General features: G+C 37.4%; 1 protein-coding gene across 1 annotated transcript in view; it reads right to left on the minus strand.

The window, feature by feature from the left end:
* STAP1 (signal transducing adaptor family member 1) overlaps positions 1-24,676 on the minus strand; it is a 44,396-nt gene that overhangs the window by 13,901 nt on the left and 5,819 nt on the right. Inside the window, exons 2-6 of the mRNA XM_007193545.2 lie at positions 21,323-21,394; positions 10,303-10,416; positions 8,159-8,215; positions 4,898-5,070; positions 3,248-3,376 (exon numbers count right to left, since the gene is read on the minus strand). Coding sequence (XP_007193607.2) covers positions 3,248-3,376; positions 4,898-5,070; positions 8,159-8,215; positions 10,303-10,416; positions 21,323-21,394 — 545 coding nt within the window. The remainder of the gene's footprint in view (positions 1-3,247; positions 3,377-4,897; positions 5,071-8,158; positions 8,216-10,302; positions 10,417-21,322; positions 21,395-24,676) is intronic.

The raw sequence follows: 24,676 nt of genomic DNA on the forward strand, positions 1-24,676 counted from the left end.
ATCTAATTTAACTTTCAATCAGTTAGATTAAATTTCTTTTTTTAAAAATCTGTGAGAGCTGCATAGCACAGGGAGATCAGCTTAGTGCTTTGTGAACACCTAGAGGGGTGGGATAGGGAGGGTGGGAGGGAGAAGCAAGAGGGAGGAGATATGGGGATATATGTATATGTATAGCTGATAACACACCATTGTAAAGCAATTATACTCCAATAAAGATCTTAAAAAATATATCTGTGAGATAAATTTTTTTGCTAATTAAGAATTATTTTATTAAAATTTTTTAAGATTTCATTTACAAAACCTTAAGGTGGCTCAGAATAAAATCCAAAAGATATGCAGTACTTTATTAAAAAATATGCAAAACATTATTGAAGGGCATTAAAGAAGAGTTAAATATTGACACACAAGAGGACAAGATCTCCAGGTAACAATATGGGCTAATCCAAAAGCATGTCCTCAGGGTAAACATGAAGTTGTGGGTTGGTGAGTACAATATATCACTTCCATAAAACTTAAAAACATAAAACAATGCTATACAATAACTGTGGGACAAACATATGTAGAAAAAGGAGAAAGTAACCCAAAGTGTGTACCTTCCCAGGACAGTGGTTGGGGGTGGGGAATGCATTTGGCGGGAGGCAGGCAGATACGGAGTGTTTGGTTTGTCACAGCTAGGATTTGAAACACGGCAGTCTCAGCTTCAGATCTGACGCTAACAATTCCTCTAGGCTCCATGCCAAGTTCGCGGACTGCTGGTGGAGAAGGGCCAGAGGCTCAGGGTACCTGCCTCCACCTGCCTCCCACCCCGACCCCTACCGCCGCCCTCGAGCCAGCTCCTAGCTGAGACCGGCCCCATCCTGTCACTGCCCTGATCAGATGCTCCGCAGGTAAGAGGCGGGCTCAGGAGCCACCTCGCCGTGGACCTGGGTTCAGCTGTGTGACTTTGGGCAGGCTGCTGCCCTCCACAGGCTTCATTGTCTCATTTTGTAAAATGGGATGGTATGTGGAATAAATTTGAATTCAGTTTTGTATACTCTTATTTTTTAAAGTGGAAGTAAACAGTTAAAGACATTCTGTATTTTATGTGATATTCAATTTCCTAAACCCAAAAAAGGACAGACTCCTTGACCAGGATATACTAAATAGAAAATTTCACTTTTCTCCCAGGAGTTCTTACAAGCTCACTGAGATTTAATGCCAGTCATAACTTTTATTTATTTTGGATTTGTTTCCAGGTAGCCAATTAAATTATAAATCAAGTAAATTATCATGAGTAATCCATGATATTCTACCATATTAGTTGAAAATCCTTTAATTCCAAATGTTAGCCTATAATAAACAGAAAAAATAATGAAACCACAAGATGATTAAGCTGACATAGATATTCATTGTGGAAAAATACACACACACACACACACACACACACAGATTCTCTTACTTCACACACAGACTCAGGATCTGATTTACCATCTAACATTCTTGCCACATGGCTAGTGTATAAAGACAAGTCTCTGTTTATATGAAGTAATTGGCAAGTGAATGAAGCTTCTTGGGTTGTAGCTCATACTAGCATTGCAGCCACATGCCATAATTTTAATTTTGTCCTTTAAGTGACTATTTTCTTTTTATTTATTTATTTATTTATGGCTGTGTTGGGTCTTCGTTTCTGTGCGAGGGCTTTCTCTAGTTGCGGCAAGCGGGGACCACTCTTCATCGCGGTGCGCGGGCCTCTCACTATCGCGGCCTCTCTTGTTGCGGAGCACAGGCTCCAGACGCGCAGGCTCAGTAATTGTGGCTCACGGGCCCAGTTGCTCCGTGGCATGTGGGATCTTCCCAGACCAGGGCTAGAACCCGTGTCCCCTGCATTGGCAGGCAGATTCTCAACCACTGCGCCACCAGGGAAGCCCAAGTGACTCTTTTCTTTTTACTGCCTTTATTCACTTGCCAGTGTCTTCATATTTAATCTATTCAGAATTATTGATATTTATATATGGATCAGTAGCTAGATTCCTAGATAGATGTGTTATAGCTAAAAAAAAAAAAAAAAAAAAGAATATTATCCACAGAAAGAATGTCAAATTCAAGAATCAAAGTTTTGTTTAAGCTCTTATATGAAAGATAATCATGTACTGAATATTTTCATTTAGGACAAAAATCACTATATTTCAATTATATTATCAGTTGTAAAAATGTAAACTAAGCCAGAGTCCCTATTGAAATGCAAGTTTTTATAGACTCCGAGGGAAGGAGTAGACTTTAAAAGATACAACCACCGTGGCTACACAGAAAAATCAACTTTTGCATGTAAATGTTACTGACTATCAAAGGTAAACCATTTCACTAGAAAGAAATTATTAACCTTAACAAGAGGCTCCTAAGTGATTCTTTTTATAGAAAAGTCAGATTATGTCACTTCTTTATTCATCAGAGGCCAATGGCCTCTCATTATCATTCACAGTATAACCCCTTTGCCTACAATGACCAGTAGGGCTTAGAGCTGTCAGCCCTTCCCCCACCTCTGGAATCTCATCTCCTAACCCTTTCTCCTTGCTCACTCCACTGTAGTCCCAGTGGCCTCTTGTTTTTGAACAACCCAAGTCTTCTCCTGCCTCTAGCCTTATGCACTGGCTGCCTGGAATGCTCTTGTCCTGCATATTGGTATGGTTTGTTCCCTCACTTCCTTCAGGTCTCTGCTTAAATGTCAGTTAACAAAGGAGGATTTCCTTGACCACTCTATATGAAATAAACAACAACAGCAACCAGAAAAAATTTCTCTCTATATCACCTATGAGAGTTCCCATCTCTGTCATCCTGCTTTATTACTTCCATAGACCTTATCATCATATACATGATATTTTTAGTTATGTATTTATAGTATGTGTGACCTTACTAGAATGTAGACGCCTTAAACCAGGGATGTTGTTTTGTTCACTGCTGTATCCTCAGTACCTAGAGTATCACTTGAGCTCATAGCTGCTCAATAAATATTTGTTGAAATGAATGAGTGAATGAATAATAGAACTATATCCAGGACCAAGTAATCTGCTCATTCTTCTTCTTCCCTACTACAAGTGTTAGCTTTGGCTGTCTTTAGCATTGTTTATATAACATTCCCTCCCTATTCTTGTGTTCACATTTTTATCCCCGATGAAACAAATAGCAGATGCTGATCGGAACTTGTGTGACTTTGCTTTCTAAAGTGATATCATGCTTTTAACAATTCCATACATTTTTAAATTAAACATACGCTGTCTCCTGCCGGATGGTGATAGAATAGTTTCTGCTGTCACTACCAGGCCTCAGGATCATATTTCCCAAGGAAGGGTTCGTCTCAAGCATCTCTGTTGCTTCTTTCCGGGATACTGTATAAAAACATCTACGGAGGTGAGATAAAAAACAGAATTTTTTTTTAACTGATGAAGATCATTACTTGAAAAAATGCTACTAAAATAACTCCTACAGCTACAGTTATTAAGTTTTCTTAAAATTTCCAGCTTTATTATTACAGTTAATGTGATATAATTATAATTACTATTATTACAAGCCTGTGCCACTATGAGTATGCTTATACTTAAGGCCCTCCTTCCCTCATTCCTCCAAAGCCTCTTTCTTTTTAAACAGTGAAGACCTGAAAAGTTATCTACTGATCAATATATATTTACCATTACCACTTGAAAATCTAAGACAAGAATTTACAATATATCCCAGTCTCAGTGTATAATAGTCTCTTGGATAAATAATATTTGTTGGTGGTTTCTTTTCAGGGATACTATATATATATATATATATATATATATATAAATACACACACATATATGTATATATATATGCTTCTCTTGTATGATCTCTGTTTTAAATAACATATTTAAGGGTATGTCTGAATTCACTCCTTTTGGTATAATATGGCTTTCTAATGGCATTGGTGGCATTTTTATGTGTAAAATTTTTAAGAAAGCACTTCTCATTTTTTTTGCACTTCTTATTTTATAGTAAATATTATAGTCAATGAAAAGTCTGTTTTTTCAGCAGAAAAATATTTAGCAGTATATACAGTATACCAAGATGTTGAAAGAGAATATCTCTGAGTGGTGGGACAAGGAATGATTTTAATTTTATTTATCTGTAATAAATATGCATTATTTTTTTATTGAGCAAAAAAAAAAAGAAAAAGAAGTAGTCTAGGTGCCTTTTAACCTATCAGTCCATCAGTTGTCCCTGGTTTCAGCTGAGTGATGGCTAGCAGGTTTCAGTGATTATAGTACAGAGAGAATACACATCAGAACCTGATGTCAAAGATGGTACCAGGACAAGTTTCATTGACAAGGAGATGAAGATTCCAGGGTTCACAGTCTTAGTCACATTTTTCAACAATATAAGAGTTAAAAAACAAATGTAGGCTGTTGCTGACTTCAGGATGTTCTGTGCCTCTTCATTTCCAACAACACCTTACCACTTTGCACATGTCTTCCTCAAAGTACGAGCCCAAGACTAATCATTGATTGATCAATTGAATAAAGCATTCAGGTATTTTAAATCTTTGGTATAATTTCCTGATAGAAACTCAGTCAATCATAGAGTTGCATGGTGAAAAAACCTCTTTCCTTCCTTCTACATAGCAGTTTTATTTAGGTTTGTTCTTTGGAAAAAAATCTATTTAGTCTAACTGTGTGGGTGGAGGGAGATTTCCTGTGTGGTAAGAGGCTTGGTTCAAATCTGCATTTTGCATTTCGTGATATGACATAGAAGAGGAAATGTGACATGTACTCATAGATATACTGTATATCCACAAGACAGCTTATTGTCCCTGGTTTAACGAGTCCAGTGACTAACTCTCCTTGATAATTAGAAATTAATTTTAACAATCTAATAAGTAAACTGAAGTTCATGGTGCACTTACGCTGGCATAGGGTTCAATACATCCACATAATCTTCAATTGGTTCCTTCCCTTTTTCCGGAAATGAACTCGATGTCCGCTCTGTCTCAATCCTCCTTTTCTTTTCTCTCTCTAGGACTTCATGCAGTCTAATTACTTGCCCAGGAAGGAGTGACCCATGTAGGGGAACTGACAGCTGAAACCAATTAAAGCAGCAGGCAAACAAGAAAGACAGCAGAGTAACTGGTTTTAGCAAAGATGAGCCTGTGCTGGTCCTAAGGAGCTTCTGTTAGCTGACAGAGGTGGATGGATAGTATCATGAAGAGAGGGTCTTGGTGTTTTATTTTTATTTATTTTTATTTTTTTATTTTTCCTCTGCTTTTTTTTTCTTTAACATCTTTATTGGAGTATAATTGCTTTACAACCGTGTGTTAGTTTCTGCTGTATAACAAAGTGAATCAGTTATACATATACATATGTTCCCATATCTCTTCCCTCTTGCATCTCCCTCCCTCCCACCCTCCCTATCGCACCCCTCTAGGTGGTCACAAAGCACGGAGCTGATCTCCCTGTGCTATGCAGCTGCTTCCCACTAGCTATCTATTTTACATTTGGTAGTGTATATATGTCCATGCCACTCACTTTGTCACAGCTTACCCTTCCCCCTCCCCATATCCTCAAGTCCATTCTCTAGTAGGTCTGTGTCTTTATTCCCGTCTTGCCACTAGGTTCTTCATGACCTATTTTTTTTTTCCTTAGATTCCATATATATGTGTTAGCATACTGTATTTGTTTTTCTCTTTCTGACTTACTTCACTCTGTATGACAGACGATCTTGGTGTTTTAGAACTGCCTCTAAACCAGCTAGAACCTGCACAGGGCGCCTGACTTTCTTCCAAGAAACATTCCTTTTGATCTGGTCCAAAGCTAAGTACACGCACCTGGCACCACAAGCTGATTCAAGTAACATCAAACCTCTCATTTTTTATTCTGAGCTCGCTGGATCTCACTGCCAGGGAAGTCCTCGAGTGCCTGCAAGTTGCCCAGCTATCCCACAGATAACCTGGAATAAGCTCCACCAACCATATGGCAACATGGGGTCGAGATGGAACTATCCGTTAGATGACTGAGAATCAGCAATGAGAGGTCTATATTTTCGTGTGTTTGTGTTTGTATTTTGAATTTTCACTCACACGTTAGGATTATGATACTGCTCTATCAAGTTTTTAAAAAATCTCTTTTAGAAATGTGTTTGGATTGAGTCACCTATATTCTCCTGATCTATATTTATACCCCTAATTTAGACTTCATTATGACCAGCTATGTACTCTTAGAAGTTATAATCTAAATGGTAGAATATTTTTCTTCATGTGACACAACCTAGCCTATATTTTGAGGCAGCTGTGTCTGAATATCATCTTGATCTCCAGAGTGGGGTGCACGCTTTCCAGGGGGTGTATAAGAAAGTCCTTTGGAGTCTGGGAAGAAAACTCTAGAACTTCATTTTCTATTTACACATTATCTATTATTGTTTATATTTTATCACATGTGTGTATATATATGAAATTTGAGACTATCCTTCTGCATAACTAATAATCAGTAAGTCTATTTCCCTTATATACCAATCCTGAAAAAAATAATAGAATGAGGAAAAACTAATGAAGCAGCTGTTCCTTATTAGTTACCTATTATGTCCCAAGCATTATGCTATTGCAAATCCTCACAGCAATGCTACAAGATAGGTATTGTTATCCCTACTTTACAAATGTAAAAAACAGGCTCAGAAAGATTAAATAACTAGTCCAGAGTCACATAGCTAGAAAGTTGTGGAACCAGGACTCAAACTCCAGTTTAATTAATTCAAAAGCAATGTCTCTGCACTTTGAACTATAGCCTGTGCTTCTCAAACTTCTACTAAAGTTGCCCTAACAACAGCATGGTATGAATGTATATACAGAGTGATCTGGGAACATAGTAAAAGACAATATTTATAGAGCACAACATTAGAGGCAAATTGTTATCTTTTGATAATTCACATGAATTTTATTTTAATTCTGTACCATATCTATGTACATTTTAATTTAAAAAATAATGCTTTTTATCCTTACCTCAAGGAAAAAACTAAGAACAAATCTTTTTGGCCAAAACATCAAGTATAATTAGTGTTCTAGGAAGATGCACCCCAAGTTTTTTCCGGTGGTTTTAGTGTATTCCTTGACACCTAATCACATACACTTGGTATATCTGTATCCCAGTGTAAGAAGTGCCAGGCCAAACACACAACAATGCCTTTCCACAACAGAGGGAGGGAATGCGTTTCTCCCTCCCCTTAAGTCAATATGCCTTTCACATCTCTAACGGGCCCACTCTTCTACCTTCCTATGACTTTCCTACATGGTAGTTGACCCTCCAACTTTTACTTGTTTTTGGCTGAGAGAAAGAACCAGCATCCATCATCTTGGTAAAGTGCAGTCCTTATTTCATGTGAATGCAAAGCCTTTACTTAGAAACTAGCTTTGGATAAAGTCTGTATTTAACTGTCCCTAACAAACATAGGAAGTTTTCATGTCCTCTAAGAGTATTAGAAAGCATGGTGCTCCTTAGGGAGCTGGTTATCAAAGCACCTCATGTTTATTAGACAGTTGCTACAGTAGTTTTATTTAAAATAATGGTAGTTATCTTGCTGCAACAGTTAACTATAACTGTTAGTAAGTAGATCTTACGATTTGTCTCAGGTAAGATGCCACAGAGTTGAACAGATAAGCATCCCTTTGTCTTAAGACTCACTAAACAAATGTTGAAAGCTGACTTTTCATTTTGATGGTCTCTTCCTGTTATATTGTCTATGTTATTCACAAAATCCATCTCAGCATTTTATAAATATGTATCAAATGAATAAAAAAGGAATTGGAAAGCTTTTAGAAGATGCTCTGTAAGCTACAAATATCAGAATACACAAAAGACCACTGCGTCTAAGGATGAAACCAAAAAGTAGGTCTCCCTGACCACCTGTTATTGACTAGCTAGAATCATTACCCTGTTGATTTTCTTCAAAACAATTATCACAATTTTAAATTATCTTATTTGTTTTCTTGTTTATTTTCTTTCTCCTTTTCATTCACCCAATAAAAATATAAATTTCATGAGTAAGTATAAGGGTTTATATGTGTCCTTTTCAACTGCTATAACTTCAACCCCCTTCACTCAGCATGGTTCATAGTAAGTGTTCAGGCAGTAAATATTTGTTGAATGAGTGAATCAATAAAAAATAATGTCCTTCCTACCTCTGTTATTGTGAGAATGAAGCCTCTCCATTCTTCCCCACTTTCTGTGTTCTCTGTCTAAAGATGTAGACAAAAACAGATAAAGACAAAAAAAAGACATGAATGACTATGAACATTAATACTTTTATTAACTTCAAATAACTTTAGAATTTCATATGATTGTTTTATAAGTCTCGAAATAGTGTAAGCCATCAAAACCCGGCAAGATTGACAAAATGCATATTCTTCTATTGAAGTACATTGTTTTAAAAAGTCAATTGTATTTTTTAAACCACTTACAGTTAAAAGGAAGAAATAATTCATTTTTCTTTATGCTTAGAATTATTAATGTGTATTTGTTATGAAATATTTCAATAATATTTTCTTTTGTAGGAAGTACATAGCTTTAATCTGTTTGCTTATTAAACAAGTAAAATTTTACATATTTTCTTAGCTCGAAAAAATTTAAATGTTAGCACACTTATTTCTTTAGTATGTCAGTTCATGGTTACTCCCCCCATTGGTATTTAACACTAACTGGCTTTAAGTTTGAGGCAACCAGGTAGGACCAATGTAGTTACTTCCCATTACCTTAGTAGTTAGTAAGTTACCTTAAAAACTTCCAATTCTTAGCTCTAAATATTACTAATACAGCCAACATTTATTAAGCGCTTACAAGTGGCACTGTTCTAAGCGCTTCACATATATTAGCTGATTTAATCATGACATTTTTGCAAAAAGTACTCTTTTTAAAATTTCATTTTATAGATTTATTCATTTAGCAGATACTCATTGAGTGTCTTTAAGTTCTGGGCACTATTCTATGTACTGGTTTACGTCAGAGAATAAAACAAAAATCCTTATTCTCAGAGGGTTTAGGGTCTAGCAAGGGGCAATAAATAATAAACATAATAGTGAGTAAATGTTATAGTGTCAGATGGAAATAAATGAGAAAATGTAGAGCAGGGTTAATAGAGATTGGGAATGCCATTAAGGGTTTGGGGAGGGGAAAAGAGTTGCAATTTTAATAAAGTGGTCCAGGTAGGCCTCAGTAAGAGGGTTACATCTGAGTAAAGACTTACTTCTGGGTGAAGAAACCTAGTCAATAAAGAGGTTAAGTAAGTTGACTACAATTACATACTAACAAATAAAACAGCCAGAGTTCAAATCTAGGCATTTGATTCCAATCCTGTGCTCTAAACCACCACATTGGAATCATCCAGGGAGCTTGCTTAAAATGCAGATTCAGAGGCCCAGGTTTGGGGATGGGGCCTTATATTTCCTACCTACAAGTGATTCCTAGTACACTAAAGCTTTATGACCACTGCTTTCAAGGTTAAATCCAACTACATCTTATTCAGTTGCAAGTAATTCTCTTTATGTTGTAGTTGTTGGTTGACTTTCCTTGGCTCACTTTCAATGCCAATCCAAGAAAAAAATCTTTTCCTATATAGGTGTTGGGTATACAGTGGTGAGTTTAACAAACAGATCTCTGCCTGTGTGGAATTTAGTGTTTTTTGAGATTAATTCCATATTTCACAAATTGTGTGTATCTAATATACAATTCTTATTCAAATTTTCTAATTGTTCTTTAAAGCTTTTGTTTTGTTTTGTTTTCTGATCCAGTATTCAGTCCAGGATCACACATTGCATTCAGTTGTCTTGACCCCGTAGTCTCCATAAATGGGAACAGGTGTCCAGTCTTTCTTTGTCTTTTCTTACGCTGGTATTTTTGATGAGCATAGGCCAATTGCTTTACAGAATGTCTCTCAATTTGTGAAATATGAGTTTGTCTAATTCAGTGATTCCAAACATATATCATGTTGGACATGTCTCAGAATCATCTGGGAACTCAGTGAATGCCAAGTTCTTGGATGCCAATTCAAAAACAACTTTCTAAAAACACCAGGTGGGATGGATCTCTGACTTTGTCAGAGGACAGAAGTATACGGTTTCAATGTGCTTGGATACTGAACAGTGAACGTGCCCTTTTAAATCCCTATTTAGAAAACCATGGCTCTTGGCAAAAGGCAAGAAATATTAACAAAATATAAGACTTGGCACTCCTCTTATAATTCCTTTTTACCTCAGCCACTAGGCTTTGAAGAGGTGAATGCTATTTATAACCACGACTAGTTTCAGACTAATTTCTTCTCTTCACTCACCTTCAATTGCACTTCCTCTTTTGGCAAAACAAGGGTGAATTTTGCACATTTCTTTTCAGTTGAATTCTGGTCAGTAAGGCATGTGAGGTCTATTATGTCTAACTTGTCAACATACTGAAAAGGTAAAGGAAAATCTCATTAAATTATTTCATGGGTAATATATATTAGTTCTAGCAGGAAGGAAAATACATATCTTCCTTTCAACTTATTTGTACTTGGCATGATATTCTGCTTTTCAGGTGGACACGGCACCCCTTCCCAACCCAGAGGGCACTGGGAAATGTATTACGTGGTGGTGGGCTTGACTGGCTCATATTTTGCAAAAGTCAATTGAGAAATTTTCAGGAATTTTGCAAGCCACTTGTTAAACATAGCCATTATTAAAAATTAAATTATATGAACATACAATTAAATAAATTATATTAACAACAAAGGGAATTAAAATTCAAAACATCATTTTCTGGTTATATTACTACATAGCATTCTCTATGCTCTTGTGTTTATTTACATCTTCATTTCTGTGTGGTGAAAATGCTGTATATATACTGTGATGGTGTGCTGCTGTTCCTTTCTTTCCAACTCCATGTACAGTGAGGTAACAGTGATAGGTTGAAATTGGTCATGGTGGGAGTTTTTACATCATGGAAATTGGCAAATCTTATAAATTACAAGTTGATTTATTGTTTTGTTAATTGTCCAAAGGGTCATCAAACTTCTTCTACAAAGGCTAGATAGTAAATGTTTTAGGCTTTGTGGACCACATACAGTCTTTGTTGCAAATTCTTGCTTGTTTGTTTTTAACAACACTTTAAAAATGTAAAAAATATTCTTAGCTCATATACTGTACCAGATCAGGCTACAGGCTAAATTTGGCTCAAGAGCCACAGTTTGCTGGCCTGTGGTCTAGACTTCAGAAAGTGAAGGGGAAAATGTCAATAATGCAGGTGAAATTTTTTTTTTAACATCTTTATTGGAGTATAATTGCTTTACAATGGTGTGTTAGTTTCTGCTGTATAACAAAGTGAATCAGCTATACATATACATATATCCCCATATCTCCTCCCTCTTGTGTCTCTCTCCCACTCTCCCTACCCCACCCCTCTAGGTGGTCACAAAGCACCGAGTTGATCTCCCTGTGCTATGTGGCAATGCAGGTGAAATTTTAAAGTTTGCTGTGTCTGAAGCTTTTTCATCGTAAACAGAACAAAAAATGACAAAATATTCTTTCATAATTCAAAAATCATTTTCTCATTTAACAAAGAAGTTGTTCATGTCATTGACAAATGGGTGACGTTCCAACATACATAATTGTCGCTTTACTTTCCTCTTACTCATTAATGTAAACAAAAACATTGGCCAACATTCATGTCAAATATGATATTTAATGTCAATAAAGTTATTAAGGAAACAGCAGATTGGAAAACAACTCCGTTTGTCAAATCATAGTTGGCTACAGATACAGGTTCAGAAAAATCAGTGAAAGTATTCTATGAGAATCAATTGCCTTTATGGAAGTTACAGTAAAGAGTATTGTGTATTTTATTTTTTTAACTGTGTACTACACATTCTTTATATCAGTAATATTTGTAACATATATATATAATATATATATATACATACATAATTTTTTTCCAGAAAGCCATTGTTCAGCATGTACCACATGCTACTGGTTATGAGGATCCTATTAGGAAATTTCTATCTTATTCCAGTATAATAAAAATATTTCTTCTGAGCAGTTGGTCTATATGAACTGATCTGCATACAACTGACCAGACTTGCTCTGCAGTATTAGAAAGATTAGGACCAACTCTAAGTATAGTAGAGTTTTTAATGGTATAATTTTTTGCTAAATCAGCCTCATTGTTGACTTCTTTTTATCTCCTTTTATTTTCCTCTCTCTGTTATGCCCAATACAACTTATTTTACTATATTCTTATAAGTATGCTTATTCTAGTTTTACGAATAAGGTAAGGCGTAAAAATAGCACATTTTTTTCCAGAGCTATTCTTATATTGATGGGGTTGAGGGTAAGTTTGGGTTGACCTATTTATTTTCAATGAACAAAGAGCAATTTAAAATGGAAGGGGAAGTATCAGGGAAGGAGGACAAAATTTTAAATTACACAAGGATCTTTTTTTGATAACTTGTCTAGATCAAGCTAAAGGAGGAAGCAACAGAGGAAGAAATGGTGGAATTAGAGTGCTGTAAGCTGATCTGTTGATTAGAAGAAAGGAAGTCATATCTTTTTGGTTTTAATTGTAGTATTGAAAGAGCCTTAAAGGTCATCTGCCTAATCTAGCTGCCCTCTGATGCTTGAATCTCCCCCCGGGGTATTCCTGCACGCAGTCATCCAGCCTATGCTGGAACATCTCGAACAACATGGAACTCATACATCCTATACAGCTGTGCCTGTGGCAAGATCTCTCTTGTCTTAAAGCTACAGTTTTTCTCCAGGCAATTTCCATCCATGGTCCTAGTCCCCTTCCCCTGGAATAACACTAAACAAATTCAGTGACTCTTTCACATGACCTCCTGACAGCCTTTCAAATGTTTAAAGGCAGCTTTAAATTCTTCCCTACTTATAGGCTAAGTATCTACAGTTGTTGCTTGCTCCATCCCTGTGCTTTCTCCTAAGACTATCACCGAAAAAAATTCCCCCAAAGTCTGCATCCTCTTTTAACAAAATTGGTAGATGGGCAATTCCACAGCATTTTGTTGTAACAGTCTCTTCATGACGTAGTGGTTAAGAATGCTGGCTCAGGAACAAGATCTGGATTGTACCCCTTTCATTAGCTTTCTGATCTTGTACAATTTTTTAATCTTAAACTTGACTGTTCTCATCTATAAAGTAGGCATTAAAATAGTACCCACTCTGCAGGGATATTGTGAGAATTAAATGAGATAATACGTGTAAAATGCTTAAATGCTTACTATGTGCCAGCTGCTCTCTTAAGTCTTTAGGCTCAATCTTAAGTCCTTTTACTTACTATTGCATTTAATCTTTTTGATAAGTTTATGAGATGGGCTACTGTTTTCATCCTAATTTTTTTTGGAAACTGATTGTGTTGGAGATCTTTTATTGATATTTGCTCCTCTAGATTCACTTTTATCCCTTCACCATCCAACACTGTGCACCAGGAGTGGGAACTATATGGACAACATGAAGGGCATCCTTAACCTCTGACTTCTGTTGGGTTGGACCACTGGTGAACACTGGCAGGAGATCAGAAGAGCGAGGAGAGTGAGGTCAGGTGTTTATTACTCTATGCAATTGCTTCCTCTGTCAAAGATCATACTCTTTTCAAGGCAGGCATCTTCACACAGCTCTCCCACTATTCTCCCTCTCTTTCCTTTACTCCTAGGTATGGTAATGGGGCACTGTTACAAAGCCTCAGGGTTCTGTACTATCCTTTGTGGTTTTCCTACATCCTGTCCACTGCTTTGAATATAATATCTTCATTAAACTGTCTTCAAATTGCCTAATTTGAGAGGTCGTCTGTTTCCTACCAGTACCCTAACTGATACACTGAGACACAGAGAGGTTAGGTAAATAGCCCAAGATCCCAAAATGTCACAGTGAACAGTGGCAGGGCCAGGACAAAAATCCAGGTAGTCTACCTAAGGACCAGGCTCCCAATCACTAAGTTGTAACTCCCTTGCCATGTAGTAGGTGAATAGTAACTATTAACTCTCTCACATATGTGTATTATACAAGGTTTAGGCCAGGGTCTTTTGTATTTTCACTGACATCAGTGGGAAGCTGGAGACACAACAGAGAAGTTAATTATGTTGAAATTTATTTTATGGTATTTGAAAACACCTTTATATAATCTTGTCTACCCAGAGATCTGGTGAAAGATGACCATTTTTTTTCTGGCTTTTTATTTTGCAACTTTATTATATCAAACATAAACAGTACTTATAAGACATTTCTTTCATGCAACAATTTGTAAGACTATTTTAAATTCATAGTCAGGAACATAAAACTCTTTCTGCTTAGATCTGAGTTAAGTATGAAGAAAAAGGGAATGGTCATTAAATTCTGTAGGAGTTGGAGAAGTGTTCACTGAAGTGCTAGAACTTGACGTAGGCCCGAAATAAAGAACAAAGATTTAGAAGTGTAGAAGGGTGAATGAGAGAATGAAACACACAAGAGAAATGATGTGAAACTGAACTGAACAGGCAGGAATGTATGTAAACATGATTTTTTATTCCATGAGGCAGAGCATTCCTTCTAAAGGAGTAGTAGAAGTTATGGTTTAGGGCTGTAGGTAGAGGCTGTACAGGGTGACCTTGAACAAAAGGCTACAGACTTTTATCTTCTAGGCATGGGGTGTTTATCGAATATTGGGGTGACATATTTTGGTAGGAGAATGGGGGAATGAAATGGCCAAACAAGGTGTTGGGATCAGTGCATTCTAGCTGTAAGATGAATTAAGCATAAGAAAGATTGAAGGCAAAGAACCCAGATTAGGTTATTATTTTAGTAGAGTGGGGATAAAGCAAAAAAATATTAATGCTGAATTGAGCGAAAATATCAGAAGGTAATTTTCCAAAAGCATGACAGAATAGAGAGAGAGATAGTAACTGGTAAGAAAGGGTTGCAGAAACCTAACTTACAGTGGGTGAAAAGTGAAGCCCTCTCTCAGAAGATGGTATTGAAGAGAGGAGAGCCTTCCAGGCCTAAAGAAAAGCAAATGGGAAGTCCATCTTCAGGCAAGAGTCCGATGTAATAGAGGAATGGGTAAAAGCATTATGCTCAAGTGGGAAATGGCAGGAGATGAGGCCAGAAATTGTCAGAGGCCTTGAAGAAATGAAGTCAGATAACTGCTTACAGTTGGCAATTTAGGCTGTCATTTACTTTCTTTTTTTGTTGTTTTTTGTTTTTGTTTTTTATTTTATTTTTTTGAATTTTATTTATTTTTTTATACAGCAGTTTCTTATTAGTTATCCATTTTATACATATTAGTGTATACATGTCAGTCCTTATCTCCCAATTCATCACACCACCATCCCCCCCCACTTTCCCCCCTTGGTGTCCATACGTTTGTCCTCTACGTCTGTGTCTCAATTTCTGCCCTGCAAACAGGTTCATCTGTACCATTTTTCCAGATTCCATATATATGCATTAATATACGATATTTGTTTTCTTTTTCTGACTTACTTCACTCTGTATGAAGTCTCTAGATCCATCCACATCTCTACAAATGACCCAATTTCGTTCCTTTTTATGGCTGAGTAATATTCCTCTGTATATATGTACCAAATCTTCTTTACCCATTCGTCTGTTGATGGGCATTTAGGTTGCTTCCATCTCCTGGCTATTGTAAATAGTGCTGCAATAAACATTGGGGTGCATGTGTCTTTTGGAATTATGGTTTTCTCTGGGTATATGCCCAGTAGTGGGATTGCTGGGTCATATGGTAATTCTATTTTTAGTTTTTTAAGGAACCTCCATACTGTTCTCCATAGTGGCTGTATCAGTTTACATTCCGACCAACAGTGCAAGAGGGTTCCCTTTTCTCCACACCCTCTCCAGCATTTGTTGTTTGTAGATTTTCTGAGGATGCCCATTCTAACTGGTGTGAGGTGATACCTCATTGTAGTTTTGATTTCCATTTCTCTAATAATTAGTGATGTTGAGCAGCTTTTCATGTGCTTCTTGGCCATCTGTATGTCTTCTTTGGAGAAATGTCTATATAGGTCTTCTGCACATTTTTGGATTGGGTTGTTTGTTTCTTTAATATTGAGCTGCATGAGCTGTTTATATATTTTGGAGATTAAGCCTTTGTCCGTTGATTCATTTGCAAATATTTCTCCCATTCTGAGGGTTGTCTTTTTGTCTTGTTTGTAGTTTCCTTTGCTGTGCAAAAGCTTTTAAGTTTCATTAGGTCCCATTTGTTTATTTTTGTTTTTATTTTCATTACTCTAAGAGGTGGATCCAAAAGATCTTGCTGTGATTTATGTCAAAGAGTGTTCTTCCTATGTTTTCCTCTAACAGTTTTATAGTGTCTGGTCTTACATTTAGGTCTCTAATCCATTTTGAGTTTATTTATTTATTTTTTTAAAAAATTTTATTTATTTATTTATTTATTTATGTCTGTGTTGGGTCTTCGTTTCTGTGCGAGGGCTTTCTCTAGTTGCGGCAAGTGGGGGCCACTCTTCATCGCGGTGCGCGGGCCTCTTACTATCATGGCCTCTCTTGTTGCGGAGCACAGGCTCCAGACGCGCAGGCTCAGCAATTGTGGCTCACGGGCCCAGCTGCTCCGCGCCATGTGGGATCTTCCCAGACCAGGGCTCGAACCCGTGTCCCCTGCATTGGCAGGCAGATTCTCAACCACTGCGTCACCAGGGAAGCCCTTGAGTTTATTTTTGTGTATGGTGTTATGGAGTGTTCTAATGTCATTCTTTTACATGTAGCTGTCCAGTTCTCCCAGCACCACTTATTGAAGAGACTGTCTTTTCTCCATTGTATATCCTTGCCTCCTTTGTCATAGATTAGTTGACCATAGGAGCATGGGTTTATCTCTGGGCTTTCTATCTTGTTCCATTGATCTATATTTCTGTTTTTGTGCCAGTACCATATTGTCTTGATTACTGTAGCTCTGTAGTAAAGTCTGAAGTCAGGGAGTCTGATTCCTCCAGCTCCAGTTTTTTCCCTCAAGACTGCTTTGGCTATTTGGGGTCATTTGTGTCTCCGTACAAATTGTGAAATTTTTTCTTCTCGTTCTGTGAAAAATGCCATTGGTAGTTTCATAGGGATGGCATTGAATCTGTAGATTGCTTTGTGTGGTATAGTCATTTTCACAATATTGATTCTTCCAATCCAAGAACATGGTATATCTCTCCATCTGTTGGTATCATCTTTAATTTCTTTCATCAGTGTCTTATAGTTTTCTGCATACAGGTCTTTTGCCTCCTTAGGTAGGTCTATTCCTAGGTATTTTATTCTTTTTGTTGCAATGCTGAATGGGATTGTTTCCTTAATTTCTCTTTCTGATCTTTCGTTGTTAGTGTATAGGAATGCAAGAGATTTCTGTGCCTTACTTTTGTATCCTGCAACTTTACCAAATTCATTGATTAGCTCTAGTAGTTTTCTGGTGGCCTCTTTAGGATTCTCTATGTATAGTATCATGTCATCTGCAAACAGTGACAGTTTTATGTCTTCTTTTCCTATTTGGATTCCTTTTATTTATTTTTCTTCTCTGATTTCTGTGGCTAGGACTTCCAAAACTATGTTGAATAATAGTGGTGAGAGTGGACATCCTTGTCTTGTTCCTGATCTCAGAGGAAATGCTTTCAGTTTTTCACCATTGAGAATGATGTTTGCTGTGGGTTTGTCATATATGGACTTTACTATGTTGAGGTAGGTTCCCTGTATGCCCACTTTCTGGAGAGTTTTTACCATAAATGGGTGTTGAATTTTGTCAAAAGCTTTTTCTGTGTCTATTGAGATGATCATATGGTTTTCCTTCTTCAATTTGTTAATATGGTGTATCACATTGATTGATTTGCATATATTGAAGAATCCTTGCATCCCTGGGATAAATCCCACTTCTCATGGTATATGATCCTTTTAATGTGCTGTTGGATTCTGTTTGCTAGTATTCTGTTGAGGATTTTTGAATCTATATTCATTGGTGATATTGGTCTGTAGTTTTCTTTTTTTGTAGTATCTTTGTCTGGTTTTGGTATCAGGGTGATGGTGGCCTCATAGAATGAGTTTGGGAGTGTTCCTTCCTCTGCAATTTTTTGGAAGAGTTTGAGAAGAGCATTGTGGTCAGAAAAGATGCTTGATATGATTTCATTTTCTTAAATTTACTGAGGCTTGACTTGTGATCTAAGATGTGATCTATCCTGCAGAATGTTCTGTGTGCACTTGAGAAGAAAGTGTAATCTGCTCTTTTTGAATGGAATATTCTATAAATATCAATTAAATCTATCTGGTCTATTGTGTCATTTAAAGCTTGTGTTTCCTTATTAATTTTCTGTTTGGATGATCTGCCCATTGGTGTAAGTGAGGTGTTAAAAACCCCCACTATTATTGTGTTACTGTCGATTTCCTTTCTTACAGCTGTTAGCAGTTGTCTTATGTATTGAGGTGCTCCTATATTGGGTGCATATATATTTATAATTGTTATATCTTCTTCTTGGGTTGATCCCTTGATCGTTATGTAGTGTCCTTCCTTGTCTCTTGTAACAATCTTTACTTTAAAGTCTATTTTATCTGATACAAGTATTGCTACTCCAGCTTTCTTTTGATTTCAATTTTCATGGAATATCTTTTTCCAGCCCCTCACTTTCAGTCTGTATGTGTCCCTAGGTCTGAAGTGGGTCTCTTGTAGACAGCATATATATGGGTTTTGTTTATGTATCCATTCAGAGAGCCTGTATCTTTTGGTTGGAGCATTTAATCCATTCACGTTTAAGGTAATTATCGATATGTATGTTCCTATGACCATTTTCTTAATTGTTTTGGGTTTGTTTTTGTAGGTCCTTTTCTTCCCTTGTGTTTTCCACTTAAAGAAGTTCCTTTAGCATTTGTTGTAGAGCTTGTTTGGTGGTGCTGAATTCTCTTAGCTTTTGCTTGTCTGTAAAGCTTTTGATTTCTCCGTCAAATCTGAATGAGATCCTTGCTGGGTAGAGTAATCTTGGTTGTAGTTTATTCCCTTTCATCACTTTAAATATGTCATGCCACTCCCTTCTGGCTCATAGAGTTTATTCTGAGAGATCAGCTGTTAACCTTATGGGAGTTCTGTTGTATGTTATTTGTCATTTTCCCCTTGTTGCTTTTAATAATTTTTCTTTGCCTTTAATTTTTGTTAATTTGATTACTATGTGTCTCAGCTTATTTCTCCTTGGGTTTATCCTATATGGGACTCTGTGCTTCCTGGACTTGGGTGCCTATTTCCTTTCCCATGTTAGGGAATTTTTCAACTGTAATCTCTTCAAATATTTTCTCGGGTCCTTTCTCTCTCTCTTCTCCTTCTGGGACCCCTATAATGCGAATGTTGTTGCATTTAGTGTTGTCTCAGAGGTCTCTTAGGCTGTCTTCATTTCTTTTCATTCTTTTTTCTTTATTCTGTTCTGCAGCAGTGAATTCCACTATGCTGTCTTCCACGTCACTTATCCGTTCTTCTGCCTCAGTTATTCTGCTATTGATTCTTTCTAGTGTATTTTTTGTTTCAGTTATTGTATTGTTCATCTCTGTTTGTTCTTTAATTCTTCTTGGTCTTTTTAAAACATTTCTTGCATCTTCTCGATCTTTGCCTCCATTCTTTTTCCGAGGTCCTGGATCATCTTCACTATCATTATTCTGAATTCTTTTTCTGGAAGGTTGCCTATCTCCACTTCATTTAGTTGTTTTTCTGAGGCTTTATCTTGTTCCTTCATCTGGTACATAGGCCTCTGCCTTTTCATCTTGTCTATCTGTCTGTGAATGTGTTTTTTGTTCCACAGGCTGCAGGATTGTAGTTCTTCCTGCTTCTGCTGTCTGCCCTCTGGTTGAGGCTATCTAAGAGGCTTGTGCAAGTTTCCTGATGGGAGTGACTGGTGGTGGGTAGAGCTGGCTGTTGCTCTGGTGGGCAGAGCTCAGTAAAACTTTAATCCACTTGTCTGCTGATGGGTGGGGCTGGGTCCCCTCCTTGTTGGTTGTTTGACCTGAGGTGACCCAACACTGGAGCCTACCCAGGCTCTTTGGTGGGGCTAATGGCAGACTCTGGGAAGGCTCACACCACGGAGTACTTCCCAGAACTTCTGCTGCCAGTGTCCTTGTCCTCACAGTGAGATACAGCCACCCCCCGCCTCTGCAGGAGACCCTCCAACACTAGCAGGTAGATCTGGTTCAGTCTCCTATGGGGTCACTGCTCCTTCCCCTGGGTCCCGATGCGCACACTACTTTGTGTGTGCCCTCCAAGAGTGGAGTCTCTGTTTCCCCCAGTCCTGTCAAAGTCCTGCAGTCAAATCCTGCTAGTCTTCAAAGTCTGATTCTCTAAGGAATTCCTCCTCCTGTTGCCGGACCCCCAGGTTGGGAAGCCTGACGTGGGGCTCAGAACCTTCACTCCAGTGGGTGGACTTCTGTGGTATAAGTGTTCTCCAGTTTGTGAGTCACCCACCCAACAGTTATGGGATTTGATTTTATTGTGATTGCGCCCCTCCTACCATCTCATTGTGGCTTCTCCTTTGTCTTTGGATGTGGGGTATCTTTGTTGGTGAGTTCCAGTGTCTTCCTGTTGATGATAGTTCAGCAGTTAGTTGTGATTCCGATGCTCTCGCAAGAGGGAGTGAAAGCACGTCCTTCTACTCCGCCATCTTGAACCCTTGACCTCAAAGATGACCATTTTAAGTTTGTTTTCTGTTTGGTTTTTTTAAATGACTTCTGGTTAGTTTACCACTAATGGTGCTGAAATGCCTCCAGGTAGAATACATCACACAGGCTCTTTTTCTGTATCTTTCATTAGATCTGGTCATGTAATAACAATGTTCTAAGCAGTGTGGGCTACTACATCCATGGTCTGAAATGTTTATATTTAAACAAGTTACTGGATCATAAAATCTCATAAGCATAGCATTCCAAGGTAGACATGCATTTGCTACTAAAATGCTACATTTTATTTGTGGAAAAAATGAAATACACCATTTTCATTTTTTTTGTGGTTAAAGTGAAATATCAATCATTTAAAATTAATACAAATAAATAATCTCAGAATTTCTTTATTGTTATTCTCATGCTTGAACTCTTAGAAGTCTTATCTCATGGGGTATGTTTGTATCTTTCTAGAAAAATTAAATTGTGACATATTGTATGTTATGAGATTTCGGGTATCAGTTAACACCTTCTGAGTTTCCCAGGAAATTTTACCATAGGTCTTGTAATTGATAGCCCTCACAGATGTAAATGTTCTTATTTAAATTGGTTGTACTGGAATATCTTTACTTTCGGAAGGCAGAAAGTGAATAATAAACTATATGGCAAGTGTTTATCGGGAAAAAATTAAATCAGCTGAACACGTTTACTTACTGTTGTACTTTTTTTGTTGGTATAAAAGAAAAGTGTAGTTCCTCTCAGCTCTGTCCAGTAATGTTTATAATCCTGCGGGAAAGAAATTGTAAGCATCATTTCATTATGTGTATTCAACTATTTTCCTATTGATATTTCCCTCTGTAACTTTCTTAATTGCTGTGTGATATAATATTCTTCTTTCTCCTGGGATAAATCACCTACTTTTTTATCGCTTAATTTTACATTTAATTCCTGGTTAAATCCTTCACAAATTTTAGTATGAGGTGTGTGGTAGGGATGTAATTTGATTTGTGTTTAAGTAAATTATTTTCCAAAACTTTCCTCATTGATTTAAGATGCTTGACTTTTTGTGCACTTTCAGTGGAAACTTGCACCTGTAAGAGGGGCCATATAAGGGGCCAGGTTGGGACAAGCATTTAATATCTACCTTCCAAGACAGTTGAAAAGATTGAATGAATTAATACACATAAATCACTTAGAATAGTACATGGCTCATAGTTTAGGTTCAATAAATAGAATATATTTATATAGATCAAGGAAATATGTGCAATTGCTAATGATAAAAATAACACAATCAAAGCTGAACTTTGAATTCAAATTTCATTCATGTGCTGAACATTTCATAATTAATACGTTCACATTATTATGAGTTCTATAGAAATATAATTTTTTAAGTTTAAAATATTTAAATAACCTAGTAAGACTCAATCAAGTGAAAGTCTATTTAGATAAGAACTTACATTTTTTGAAGATTGGCTGTATTACAAAAGAATGGCAAGGGGGTGCGGTTAAAACATAAAAAAAAAAAAACAACCTTCAAATCTGAAGACTTACCTTCATACCCAGTTCTTTGCAAAAGTGTGTTTTTAAAAATTCCAGTCAGTTTCATAGACTTGTTGAACATTCCTTCCTTTAGGGTTTAATAAGCTGAATTTTCACAACATGTTGGATTATCTTGATTTATATTGAGGGTTAATGTAAGAAAATCAGGTGAAGAAATTTTTTCTTTTGCTTATAAATGTGAAGACACTCATATGTTATGGTATTTTGTGTCTCTTTGATAATGACATATCACTTATTCTTTTTTTGACCACCAAAATGTTTGTCACCTCTTTAGAATTTATATACTTATTTTCTTAAATAATGGGAACTCTATAACCCATCTTTCTTTTATTTTCCTTGGCTCTCAGGAAGTTCAAGATTAAATTCATTCTGAATTACAGCAACCATCTTTCTCATGTTCTTAATAGAACTATTTTCTCCCTTTGTCTTCATGGCTGATAAGGTGCTATATTAGCTTTTGCTGTATTACAAGCCACCCTAAAACTTAGTGGACTAAAACAGCAAGCATTTTATATTTCTTCTCATTCTGTGGCTGGCGGATGATTCTTTGGATCTGGGTATACTTGGCTGTGACTTAATGGTCTAGGGTACTCTCATTCACTTGCTTGGGGTATTAGCTGGGAATGCAGAATGACTGGGTGTGGTATAAAAAGAAATATATTTAGTCTTTGTCTCCTAGTTCCTGGCATAGAGATCCTAAAACACTTGGAATTTCCTAAGTAATAGGAGTGCTTTTGTTATTCATAGTGAACCCTTTTACATCATACCTGAATTTTTACTAATGAGGTAACTTAGGATGGGACCCCTAGATATCTTTAGGATGGGTCTGGTCACCAAAAGAACAAATGATTAAGAGGGTTGGAACTTTCAGCCCTACCTACCAACCTCCAGGAAGGAGGAGGTGGGCCTGGAGATTATGCTTTGTAAAAACTCTTGAACAACAAGATTTGATAAGTTTCCACATGCCAAAAGGGTGGTGTACCCCATCTCCACAAAGACAGTAACACCCGTGCTTGGGATCCTTCCAGACCTTGCCCTCTTCATCTGGCTGTTCATTTGTATCCCTTACCAGTAAATGTAAGCAAAGTGTTTTCCTGAGTTCTGCGAGCCATTCTAGTAAATTATGAAATCTTGGGAGAGGGTCATGGGAACCCCTGATTTATCACCAGTCAGTCAGAAGGACAGGAGATCTGGGACTTGTGTCTAGTGACTGAAGTAGGGGGTAGTCTCGTGGGACTCAGCTCTTAATTAAGCTGTGGGGTCTGCACTAAATTTGGGTAGGTAGTTAGTATCAGAATTGAACTGAAGTGTTGAACGCCTAGTTGATGTCCAGAGAATCAGAGAAGTGGTTGTTGGTGTTGGAAACCACTCTACTGAGACAATTGGAATCACACTCCGTGCAGTCTCAAGTTCCAGTCAGCTGGCCTAGACTTGTTCACATGCTAGCAGAAGAATGCTCAGGGGTAAGAGAGGGCAAAACCCAATGTGCAAGTACTGTCTAATCTTCTGCTTTTGTCACATTTACCAAAGCATGACCCAGTCCAGATTCAAGGAGCAGAAAAACAGACTCAGCCTCTTTATGGCAGGAGCAGAAAAGCCACATTTCCAAGGGGAGTGTATATAGTGAGACTTGAACAAACTGATAGTAGTCCTGCAGCAGTCTACCTCAGGGGTAGAGTTGGAACTTGGAGCACAGTTTCTCTGTCCAAGCCCTGTGATCTTTCCACTTCATTCTACCTCCCAACAGAGAACTGGCTATAATGTAACGTAATGAACATGCTGATGCCTCCTGAATCAAAAATGGATTACCAAAGAAAAGAACAATTCAAAAGGGCATAGGATTGAAGGATCAGCCAACAGATGGTCCCCAAAGAAGCAATTGTAAAACTGGGCAAAGAGATTCTTCCTTTTGTCTGAAATCCAGATGCCAGTATATACTTGACACATCTCTGAGTCAAGCAGTTCAATAAGGCAAGGGAACAAACCTTAATTTCAGCCCCAGCAGAAGTCTTTTCTTTCCTTATTTTCCCATAGGATACAAAATGTTAATGGCATTGAAATAGCCCTTTGCCTGGTCTCTCCACTACTTTCTTTCTCCCTCCAATCTATCCTGCAGGGTGCTGCTAGAGAGAACTACCGCCTCTGCAGAGGGTAGGACTGAATATCTAAGAGGTAAGTCTGCAAGGCAGGAAGCTCAACTCAACGCCTTCTTGTCCTCTCTCAGCAGCCTGCCAGGACAGAGTGGGTGTTCTGCTCTGTTCCCTGCCATGTGGCAAAGGGCCTCCAAGAGGCAGGCTGTGACGCTCAAACTGCGTCAGTGACTCACGGTAGGTCAAGCCTACCTAAATCTGGGGTAAAGTGTCAGCACAGTTTTGGCCTTAAATCTAAACTACTATCAATAGATTTTATTAATAATGAAAGTAATGAATTGATCTTCATTTGTGTGATTCCTGTGTCTTAATTTTCACTTGCTTTCAAACTTGGGGGAGGAAAAATCCCAACAAATGG

The sequence above is a fragment of the Balaenoptera acutorostrata genome, chromosome 5 (genome assembly GCF_949987535.1).
Source record: "Balaenoptera acutorostrata chromosome 5, mBalAcu1.1, whole genome shotgun sequence".
NCBI lineage: Eukaryota > Metazoa > Chordata > Mammalia > Artiodactyla > Balaenopteridae > Balaenoptera > Balaenoptera acutorostrata.